General features: G+C 38.7%; 2 protein-coding genes across 2 annotated transcripts in view; both read right to left on the minus strand.

Moving 5' to 3' along the window:
- FANCB (FA complementation group B) overlaps nucleotides 1-12,410 on the minus strand; it is a 197,886-nt gene that overhangs the window by 152,672 nt on the left and 32,804 nt on the right. The gene's annotated exons all lie outside the window — the stretch shown is intronic.
- On the minus strand, nucleotides 6,220-7,745 carry LOC101134365 (nucleophosmin-like). The gene has a single exon (XM_019019045.3). It carries the CDS (start codon nucleotides 7,446-7,448, stop codon nucleotides 6,600-6,602), a length of 849 nt encoding a protein of 282 aa, XP_018874590.2. The 5' UTR covers nucleotides 7,449-7,745; the 3' UTR covers nucleotides 6,220-6,599.

A 12,410-nucleotide genomic window follows, 5' to 3' on the forward strand; every position in this document is an offset into this window, starting at 1 on the left:
CTTGATGATTCTAGTTCAGATATAAAGCAAGTCTAGGAATACCTCCAAGACATTTTGGGTTCAGTTCTAAACCACCAAAACAAAACAAATATTTCAATAAAGTGAGCCACATATTTTTTTGGTTTCCCAGTACATATGAAAGTTATGTTTAATGTTTAAATTATACTTTAGTCTACTAAGTGTATAACAGCATTATGTCTAAAAACCATAATATATATATACATTAATTTAAAAATTCTTTATTCCTAAAAAAGGCTAACCATCACCTGGGCCTTCAGCGAGTTGTAATTTTTTTTGCTAGTCAAGGATCTTGCCGTGATGTTGATGGCTGTTGACTGATCAGGGTGGTGGTTGCTGAATGTTGAGGTGGCTGTGGCAATTTCTTAAAATAAGACAACAATGAAGTTTGCCATGTTGAATGGCTCTTCCTTTCAGGAAAGATTTCTCTGTAGCATGTAATGCCATTTCATTGCATTTTACCCACAGTAGAACTTCCTTCAAAATTGGAGTCAATCCTCTCAACCCCTGCTGCTGCTTTATCAACTAAGTTTATGTACTAAGTCCTTTGCTGTCATTTCCATAATGTTTACAGCACCTTCACCAAGAGTAGATTCCATCTCAAGAAATTACTTGCTTTGCTTATCCATAAGAAACAACCCCTCATCCATTCAAGGTTGATCATGAGATTGCAGCAATTCAGTCACATCTTCAGGCTTCACTTCTAGTGCTAGTTCTTTTGCTATTTCCACCACATCTGCAGTTACTTCCTCCACCAAGTCTTCAATCCCTTAAAGTCATCCATGAGGGCTGGAGTCAACTTTTCCCAAACTCCTGTTAAAGTTTATTTTTTTGTTGTTGTTGTTGAGACAGTCTCTGTCACCCAGACTGGAAGTGCAGTGGAGCAATCACAGCTCACTGCAGCCCTGTCCTCCCAGGCTCAAGAGATCCTCCCACCTCAGCCTCTCGAGTAGCTGGGACCACAGATGTGCACCATCTTACCTGCCTATTTTTATATTTTGTAGATACAGGGTCTCCCTATGTTGCCCAGGCTGGTCTCAAACTCCTGGACCCAAGGTATTCCTCCTGCCCTGGCCTCCCAAAGTGTTGGGATTACAGGTGTGAGCTACCATACCCAGCTGAATGTTGACATTTTGACCTCCTCCCATGAATCACAAATGTTCTTAATGGCATCTAGAATGTTGAATTCTTTCCAGATAATTTTCAATTTACTTTACCCAGATGCATCAGAGGAATCATTATCTATGGCAGCTATAGCCTTACAAGATGTATTTGGGTGTCCAGGAACATTGTCAATGAGCAGTAATATTTTGCCAGAAATCTTTTTGTTCTGAGCAGTAGATCTCAACAGTGGGCTTAAAATATTCAATAAACCATGTTGTAAGAAGATGTGCTGTCACCCAGGCTTGTGGATTCATTTACAGAGCACAGGAAGAATAGATTTAACATAATTCTTAACGGTCCTAGGATTTTCAGAATGGTAAATAAGCATTGTCTTTATGTCATCAGCTACATTACTCCCTACCAAGAGAGTCAGCCTGTCCTTTGAAGTTTTGAAGCCAGGCATTGACTTCTCTCTAGCTATGAACATCCTAGATAACATCTTCTTCCTGTAGAAGACTGTTTTGTTTACATTAAAAATCTGATGTTTAGTATAGCTACCTTTATTTGTGACCTTAGATCTTCCGGATAACTTGCTGCAGCTTCTATATCAGTACTTGCTGCTTCACCTCACACTTTTGTGTTATAGAGACGGTTTCTTTCCTTAAACATCATGAACCAACCTTTTCTATCTTCCAGCTTTTCTTCCAATTCCCTCACCTCTCTCAGCTCTCACAGAATTGAAGAGAGTTAGAGAGTGCTCTGGATTAGGCTTTGGCTTAAGGGAATACTGTAATAGAAGAATGTTGATCTATCCAAATCACTCAAGCATTCTCCATACCAAAGATAAGGACGTCTTGCTTTCTTAGTATGTTCACTGAAGTAGCACTTTTAATTTCAAGAATGTTTCCCTTGCGTTCATGGGTTGGCTAACTGTTGCAAGAAGCCTAGCTTTTAGCTTATCTTGGCTTCCAACTGCCTTCCTCACTAAGCTTAATCATTTCCAGCTTCTGATTTCAAGTGAGAGACATGCAACTCTTCCTTTCACCTGAATACTCAAGAGGCCACTGTAGGCCTCACTTCAATATTGTTGTGTGTCAGGGAATAGGAATGTCTGATGAGAGGGAGAGAAACAGGGTAACGGCCGGTAGGTAGAGTAGTCAGAACACACACGTTGATCAATTAAGCCATCTTATATGGGTGTGGTTTGTGGCACCCCAGAACAATCACAATAGTAGTGTCAAAGATCACTGATCACAGATCACCATAACAGACGTACTAATAATGAACAAGTTTGAAATATTGCAGGAATTACCAAAATATGACACAGAGACACAACATGAGCACCTTATGTCAGAAAAATGGTGCTGGTAGACTTGTCTGATGCAGGGTTGTGGAGCTTTCAATTTGTAAAAAATGTAATATATGTGAAGCACAAAAAAACAAGGTATGCCAGTTATATACATGTCTTTGTGTACAGGTACATACACACATATTTAGCTCCAGTGATTCTGGTTCCCCACCCTTTAAGAATCATTAATAAAAGAAAAACTAAGTCCAACTGACAATATATCCTAAATATCTCTGCAATACACTTCATCCTTACCTTTGCAAATTTAAATCAATACTTCATCACCTCACATCTAGACCACTCTAGCAATACCCTCATTCCAGAATCTACTTTGCCTCTTACTGTCCTGCCTCCAAACAGCTGACATGGTCACCTATGTAAAAAAGCTGACCATGCCATGTGCCGACATAAATTCCTTCAAGATTCCCCATGTGCGGTGCCTAAATATTGATCCACTGACGGATGCCCATCCATACCTTTCCACTAGTGTGTTGCACAATGAGACTGAGAAAAATAAAGACAATGTGATTTTTCCATGAAACCAAATGTATTCACTTTAAATTATCTGTATTCTATGATTACACATTTAGTATCACTATATTCTTTGTTTTATGAAATCATGGTGGCAGGGGTAGCATTTTTTAATGTCCTGACCTGGCAAAACAAAAAGGTTGTGAACTTTATGTTAGTCTCCACAGTGTTTAAAATGACACTTGCCAATGTGATCAAAAATTCTGGGAACCACTGACTGCAGAATGAAGTACAAGTTCCTTAATGAACCCTCATCTCTGACACAAAGACTAGCCCCTTACTTTCTTAAAACTGTAATACATTTCATTCATTCATGTTTTCTTGAAAAAATTACACTAATATTAGTTTACCACCCACTATGTGCAAAGCATTATGTTAGATGGGATACAAAGATGATCAAGACAGAAAATGGGCTCTGCCTAAAAGGAAGTTAGAGTACTAGGGGTTTTACATTTTGGAGTCAACAAGCCATGATTTCAAATTGGTGTTAACTATATGACCTGTCTATAATTATTATTAACTATTAAATTATACCTGTGAACACTGCAAAGAAATGAATCAAGAGCTGAGAGGTGAGAAATGAATGGGTATAAAACTAGGTGAATGGGAAAGTAGGATTGAAAAGAAAGCAGTATAAGAAATGGAAACTGCCTGTCCAGAGTTTGAGGTAGGAGGCAAATCGCTGGTGCTTGAACTGAAAGGATGTCAGAGACTACAGCCCACAGAGATGGGGAGCGGAATCTTAGCTAGACTCATGAGGTAGGATAGATGACACCATACCTTGCTTGCCACATAGGGAATTTGATCTTCATTCTAAAAGTAATGGGAAGTCATTGAATGAACACTGAAACAGTGGAAAGATGATGAATAGTTTTTCAGCAGTGGATGATCAGACTTGTGCTTTGACAAGACAACTGTGGCAGCAGTCTGTAGAACAAAACTGGAAGGAAGCAAGAGTAAAAACAAGGAGACAAGTTGGGAAGCTGCTGAAGTAGTCCAGGTTAGAAATAATGGTAGCATGAAATAGGGAGTAGCAACGAAGATGAGGAAAACTCAAAAAAAATTAAAAGATATTTAGGAGAACAGACTGACCACTAACAATCATGTTTACAGTCCCCTGGAAACATCATGGTGTTTCATTTTTTGTTGCCTTTAGAATGACCTACCCTCCTTCTTCCAACATACTTGATTTTCTAATTTCTAAAAGTAATGAATGTTGTACTAGTTTCCTAGGGCTACTGTAATAAAATACCAAAAACTGGGTGGCTTAAAACAACAGAAATTTATTGTTCCTCAGTTCTGGAGGCTAAAAGTCTGAAATCAAGGTGTTGGCAGAGCCAGGCTCCCTCTGAAACCTTTCTTACCTCTTCCTACCTTCTGGTGATTTGCAGGCAATATTTGGCTTGCAGCTACATAACTCCAGCCCCTGCCTTGTCATGAGCATTTTCCCTGTGTCTCTGTATTATGTGGCCATCTTCTTAAAAGGACACCATGAGTCACTGGAATGCAGCCCACCCTCCTCCAGTATGACCTTATCTCAACCACATCTGCAACAACCCTATTTCTAAACAAGGCCACATTCTGAAGTACCAGGAGTTAGAACCTCAGCATATCTTTTTGGGGGGACATAATTCAACCCATAAATAAATGCCTACACAAAAAACTGTAGTAGTAGCAAACAGTAAAATGTGAAGTCTCCCTCTCTATCTTCAAGCCTAAGCCAATTAATACAGGGTATTCGACTGGCCATAGATATTAGTTCAGGATTGAATATGTGAATGAATGTGGGGCAGTAAGACATGAGGGAAGATTTTCCTTTGGAAAAGAAGGTTCCTCACTCTTCCATAAAGCTCTCTTCTGGGTGGAGTGGTGTGCAGATGTGTAACCTGGAAGTGTTTCAGCCCTTCCATAACATGTGGGGGGCCAACTTTAGGAGGAAGCTGACAATCTCCTTAATATCCTGCTAAGCTGCTGAATCAAACTGACTCAAGCTTGAATGCTTTCCACTGGTTACAACAACCATTATATGTCTTTCATGTGTAAATTTGTTTTGAGTTGGGTTTTCTTTTAGTGTAAGTCTTAATGAATAAAGGATATTAGGCATTGTACAATCATCATCTTCCCATTGCTTCTGCGTTCAGAGTAATTTCTCATTTAGGAATTAAAGAAAACATATCCTTCCTTCCACAATGATTATTTACATAAGGCATGAACAATAACCTAAATGGTAAAATGTAAAAAAATAAAAAGATTATATCTTTTCATTTTCCTTTCATCACCAAAGATGCTGGAACACAGATAATGCAGGGAAATACTTTTGTACAAAATTTCTATCAATGAAAGCACAACACCAGCAAAGATGGATTACCTTGTATTTATCCACTGAAAGAACACATCGGATGGTGAGGACTTTTTGGAATGACAACAAAGCTCTATTTGAATACTTGAATTTTCCCCAAAACAAAAGCCCTGACTTTGATGAGGGTTACTTATTACCTTGAGTCTCAAAGTGTGGCCCATGAACCAGCAGAATCTGCATCGACTGAGAGCTTGTTAGAAATGCAGTCTCAGGCCCCACCCTAGACTTACCGAATCACAAAGTAGAGTTCAACAAGATCTCCAGGTGATAGTATGTATGTTAAAGTTTGAGAAGCACTAGCATATTACATTGTTAAGACAATGATGCTACTAAAAATGAAAAATCTGTGAAGCCCTGCGCCCTGAAATGGTCAAGCTGATTGTACAGCAGTGGCTCTTAACCCTGGCTGTACATTAGAATCACCTGGGGAGGCTGGGCATGGGGGTTCACACCTGCAATCTCAGCTAAAATCCCAACTTTGGGAGGCCAAAGTGGGCGCATTGCCTGAGCCCAGGAGTTCCAGACCAGCCTGGGCAGCATGGTGAAACCCCATCTCTTAAAAAAAAATAAAAATAAAAACCACTATTTATATATGTACACACAAAAATTAGCTGGGTGTGGTGGTGGGCACATGTGGTTCCAGCTACTCGGGGGTGCTGAGGTGGGAGGATCACTTGTGCCTGGGAGGTAGAGGCTGCAGTGAGCTGAGATTGTGCCAGTGCACTCCAGCCTGGGAAACAGAGTGAGACCCTGTCTCAAACAAAAACAAAAACAACAACAACAAAAATCACCTGGGGAGCTTTTAAACTGATGCCAAGGCTCAAGGCAAAACCCCCCTAAACTACATGGATCAAAATCTTTCTTTGAGGTGGGGCTTAAGATCAGAAAAACATTTTAAGAAGCCCTTGGGTGATTCTTTTTTTTTATTATTAAAATACTGAGTTTTATTTCACATGTATATTTCTGTCTCCCCACCATTTCCATGTCTGACCACCGCTACTACTATGTCATATCATAACATTCCATACATACTTAAAACCAAGAAAGGGTGGAGTTCCATCTTTAAAAACTAAACAGACATGTTGGACAACACATTCTTCGCAATGGAACCTGGACAACATTTATCAAACACGGAAGGGACAGTTCTCACTCTGCATTATAAAAAGGACAGCCAGATATCAACTGTTATGGAAATGAAATAAGATGGAAAATTTTTAATAAATTGTTTAAACTATTTTCTTAAAGAGATTTCCTCCACTGCCAGAGATCTTGAATAGCCTCCTGGTCAGTCACCCAGAAGCAATTCTTCACATAACTGATGAACTTGGCTTCCACTTTGGGAAGAGAACCACCTTTTTCTATGCTTGCTTGCATTTTTGCTTTAACGTCTTCTACAGAACTAGGTCCCTTTGGTGTTTTAGGAGTTTTTTCCTGTTTTTTGAAGGATTCTTGTCCTTTTGATCTTGGTGTTGATGATGGTTTTGAGTCTTTTCCATTCTGATTTGACTTGTGTGCATTTTTGGCTGTAGTACCTTGTATAGATTTCTTCACTGGTGCTTTTTCTTCAGTTTCCTTATCATCAAAATCATCATCATCATCATCTTCATCAGCAGCAAGTTTTACCTTTTTCTGTGGAAACTTGCTACCACTTCCAGGGACCAACTGCTTTCCAGATATACTTAAGAGTTTCACATTCTCCTCCTCTTCATCTTCTGACTCTGCATCTTCCTCCACAGCTACTAAGTGCTGTCCACTAATATGCACTGGCCCTGAATCACACTTCAACTGTAAGAGCGCTGTTGGTGTTATTTCAAAGCCCCCAAGGGAAAGCTTTGGCTGTACAGACATTTTCAAAGTTGCCAGTGTTACTTTAATTGGACTGCCTTTGTAATTCATTGCCTCTTCTTCAACAATGTGCAGTTCAACCTTTGCACCAGTCCCTAAACTGACCGTTCTTAAAGATAACTGGTGCTCATTTTCATCATTATCCACCTTAAAGTGATCATCTTTATTGGCCTTTAGTTCACAACTGAAAAGATAGTTCTGGGGCCTCAGGGGGCTCATGTCCATGTCCATTGAATCTTCCATCAGGTGGCTACATGCACTTAGGTGGGAGAGAAGGTGGACAGAGATAAACGACCCCAGCTCAAGAGAACAGCCGCGCAGGACAGAATCACACCTGGGCGGGTGATTCTTATATACAACTGTGGCTGAGAATTATTAGTGCAGAGCAGCAGTTCTCAAACTTGAGTGTGTATCAGAATAACCTAGAGGGCTTGTTAAGATACAGATTACCATGCCCAACTCTCAATTTCTGATTTAGCAGGTTTCGGGTAGGGCCCAAGAATTAGCATTTCTAATAAATTCTCAGATGTTACTGATGCTGTTCCTCCAGGACCACACTTTGAGAACCACTGATGTAGAGAAAAAAAAGTGACTGAACTGGAAACTCAAAAGGCTGCCCAGGGTCTCTCAAAGGCAAAATAATTCATTACCTCACACCCGTTAGGATGGCCACTATCAAAAGAACAGAAAATAACAAGTGTTAGGAAGGATGCAGAGAAATTGGAATCCTTGTACACTGTTGGTGGGAATGTAAAATAGTGCAGTTATTATTAAAAATAGTACAGAGGTTTCTCAAAAAATTGAAAATAAAATTACCATATGATCTAGCAATCTCACTTGTGTATATATCCAAAAGAACTGAAAATAGGATCTCAAAGAATTATTTGCACACCCACGTTTATTGCAGTATTATTCACAACAGCCAAGAAGTGGAAGCAACCTAGATGTCTAACAGATGGACAGATAAACAAAATGTGATATATGTATACAATGGAATACTATGCAGCTTTAAACAGAAGGAAATAGTGTCACAAGCTATGACACGAATGAACCTCAAGGACATTATGCTAAGTAAAATAAGCCAGGTACAAAAATATAAATACTCTATGATTCCATTCACATGAAGTATCTAAAGTAGTCAAAATCATAGAAAGTAGAAAGGTGGTTGCCAAGAGCTGGTGGAAGAGAGAGAGAGGAAATTAACGCTCAATGGGTATAGAGTTTCAGTTTTGCAAGATGAAAAAGTTCTAGAGATCTGCTATACAACAACATGAATATATTTAACACTATTGAACTATATGCTTAAAAATTGTTAGGATGATAAATGTAATGTTTTTTCAACTACAACAAATAAATAGGGCAAAATAATTGAGGTAATCGATTTTTAAAAGTTATTTGCTTTAATGTACATGCATATGTTATTTAAATTTTTACAACAAATCTTATTTCTAAAAAGCTTTAAATATAATTATTTTACGGTTCCCCAATAAAATAAACCAATTTTTCAACCAAGAAATACTTCAAAATCATGATTTAAATATTTTAGACCCCTTTTTGCTATTCAAAGTGCTTTGGTTTGAACTTTTTTCTCTGTGTAGACATTTTTCTCTGAGATTCTCTCTGAATGATGAGGTAAAACACCATTATATTAAAATACCACTTTAATCTTACAACCGCCCCAACATGAAATCCTTAGCTTTTGTCAGAACCCCAAAGAGTCCTTTTATCCAAAATTAAGAACTCCTGCTCTCAGAGGGTATCCCTACTGGGTATAGTGCCCTATAAGGGTGTTCCCATGGAACTTCAGTAAAACTTTGTATTAATTACCTCAATGTCACCTACAACTCTCTGCCACTGTCTCTTCCATTAAGACTGCAAGCTTTCTGAAAACCAACAAGAGTCTTAAATTTATCTGGCACCTAGATGTGCATGAGAATGTGTTCAATGAAACCTCTATAGACACATGATTGAATAAAAGATCTCTATATTCCCTTCTCCTTTGTACACTATTGATAATTTGCAAGAGGTGAAATGTTTTCTATAGGCATATCATTTGGAATGATTAGATCAGGCAAAAGGTACAAATAGAAAACAGAATTCTACCTCCTTTTCTTCTCAAGTGCTGTAGAACTCATAGAGAATAAAGATGTAAGTTTTCCTGGCTAGACACCTTGCACCTTTCCCTGGAATCCCAAGCCCTCAACCGCAGTGATCACCAGCCACTGACAAACACTTCAGAGATTCTCAGGGCCTACACATGTCTCAAAGAGAAACTACATAAAGGGCTATTTAGAGAACTGACACTTTCATTTTAAAAGTCCCTAAAACATGAACCAGCAATGGTAATGCAATAATTCTGGAGACTGGTGGTTCTAACAAAGACAACTGAGAGGAAATAGGGAACAGACACACAGGTATTTAGACATAATTGGAGGGAAGTAGTCAAGAGATAAAACTCAGCTGGGGCCATCAACCAACTCTAATAACTTGCTCATTACAGGATTTAGGATGATGTGGCCCACATTCTCCCTGACAATTCAATTATATTAACAGATTTATACTTTTATAGAATTGTGTATTACGTGCAACTTTTCCTTTTCAACAATAAATGCATTTTGGTAATATAAAACTGTCAAGACATTATAGTGTTTTATTACAAACTGACTTTATACACAGAATAGCATAATGGTGAAAGAGCAAAGGTTCTGTAGCTGGACTGGATGATTAGAATCCTGGCTCTGTTCCTTACCCCTTACCAGCTATGTGACTTTGGATATATTATTTAACCTGTCTCAGTCTCAGTTTCTTTATCGATAAACAGAGTTAGTTAATAGTATACATCTTATAACATCATTGCCTAATATAACTTTCTGTGATTTTGGAAATGTTCTCTGCAGTGATCAAATGGTAGCCACTAGCCTTATGTGACTACTGAACAGCTTAAATGTGACTAGGATCAACTAAGGAACTGAATGTATAACCTTATTCTATTTTAATTGATTTAAACATAAATAGTCCTATATGACTCATAGCTACCATCCTGGGAAGCACAGTTTTATAGGGTTGTAAGGATCACACGGGCTACCATTCAGATCAGTGTCTGGCACACAATAATCAATAAATATTCACTATTTATATTATCCACCATGCCATAGAAAATTGGTATGCAAGTGTGGGCTATAATTTTAACACTTTTCCTAAATCTTGTGGATAATTCTTTTTCCTACTATTTATATTTATTGGCTAATTCCCCTTCCAGCTGGCACTGGCTTCAGGAAACACCTGACTAGCCTGCACACCAAGCCCTATCCACCATTCCTGGGCATAACACATGTGCTGCATGTTGAGTTTTTCTTAAGATTTTGCAGACTATTAAGAACACATTTGGTCCTGGTCTCCTTCAGATTCTACCACCACCAACACCCCCGACCCCCATCACACCCCCAATGTTTTTACTACTTTTACCAGAATCTTTCAAGTATTAAAGCATATTGATTTCCTATTGGGATAATTTGTAAGATGATTTGATTATTGTACTTGACATAACCAAATTACTCAGTCATTCTAAATCTTAAAACATCTCATCAGGCTTACAAAAAAACCTACTAAAATTATCATCACCTTGTTTTTTAATGAGGTTAGAATGAAGTTAGAAAGTTTGTCTTTTGATTCCTAGTATATACTAAAAGGCAACCACTCATGTTTTAGTACATATGTTATCATTGAAAAGGTTATAAGCTCTAATTAATAACGTGCATCTCTTTTTATATAGCAATACTATTGTATTTCCTAAAAAGTCCCATGACATTAAATCAGTTGTTTCTAGCAGAAAGATTCCTAGAACAATACAAATTGATAAAGATTTCCTTCTCTTCCTACTGGAGAGGATATAGCTGAGAATATGAGAATGGCTGTCAGGAGAAATGAGAACTGAGGCTGGGCACAGTGGCTCATGCCTGTAATCCCAGCACTTTGGGAGGAGGTCGAGGAGGGCGGATCACCTGAGGTCAGGAGTTCAAGATGAGCCTGGCCAACATGGTGAAACCCCATCTCTACTAAAAATACAAAACTTAGGAGGCCATGGTGACATGCACCTGTAGTCCCGGCTACTTGGGAAGCTAAGGCAGGAGAATCACTTGAACCCAGAAAGCGGAGGCTGCAGAGCTGAGATCACGCCACTGCACTCTAGCCTGGGCAACAGAGTCAGACCCTGCCTCAAAAACAAAAACAAAAACAACAACAACAACAAAAAAAAAAAACGGAAAGAAAGAAATGAGAACTGAAAGTCTGAATTCAGGTATCTAAGAAACACACTAGACAGATATGGCCCTTACATTTATAATTTTATATTCTAAAATATGAAATATTGAGAAACAAGTTAAATAATCTGACATATCCCTCTACCCAATGAGGATGGCATAATAAATCAACTGGCCTCATGTAATACCAGAGAGAAGCTAAGGAATAAAGAAAAGAAGATAAAAAAATAATTAAAGCATCTATTTTCAGGTATATACTACTATCAAGTGTATAATAAATTGAATTATAAACTCAAAAAGGAAAAAAAGCAAGCCACTGCCCAGAAATAAAACGGGCATATGGGGGTGGTGAGTGGATGGTTCTTTACTACTCTTTTAAAGGTAAAAGCATCCTATTTTGTAATAAACTGTTTCTATCCTGGGATTCCCCTTGCTTTATTCTCTGGCATTCTTTTTCCCATTTTTAACAGTTAGAAACAATTTTAACTACAAGTAAGGGAAACCTTGAGTTCTGTTACAAGGGATTTTTTTTTTTTTTTTGAGACAGAGTCTCACTCTGTCACCCAGGCTGGAGTGCAGTGCAGTGGCGCGATCTCGGCTCACTGCAACCGCCGCCTCCAGGGTTCAAGCGATTCTCCTGCCTTAGCCTCCCAAGTAGCTGGGACTACAGGCATGTGCCACCACACCTGGCTAATTTTTAATTTTTAGTACAGACAAGGTTTCACCATGTTGGCCAGGCTGGTCTCGAACTCCTGACCTCAGGTGATCGGCCCACCTCAGCCTCCCCCAGAGTGCTGGGATTACAGGCGTGAGCCACTGCTCCCGGCCAAGGAATTTTTTTTTTAGTAATTGGCAGTCTAGGAAAAGGGTGAGATTTAGATTTGATTCTGAGGTACAACAATAAAAAAATTTGCATTCCACTGTGTCAATTTCATTCTAAGGCTTG

This window comes from Gorilla gorilla, chromosome X (genome assembly GCF_029281585.2).
Source record: "Gorilla gorilla gorilla isolate KB3781 chromosome X, NHGRI_mGorGor1-v2.1_pri, whole genome shotgun sequence".
Taxonomy (NCBI): Eukaryota; Metazoa; Chordata; class Mammalia; order Primates; family Hominidae; genus Gorilla; species Gorilla gorilla.

Coding starts and splice junctions, on each gene's coding strand:
- LOC101134365 (XM_019019045.3), bottom strand. CDS start 7,448: ATGGAAGATTCAATGGACATGGACATGAGCCCCCTGAGGCCCCAGAAC.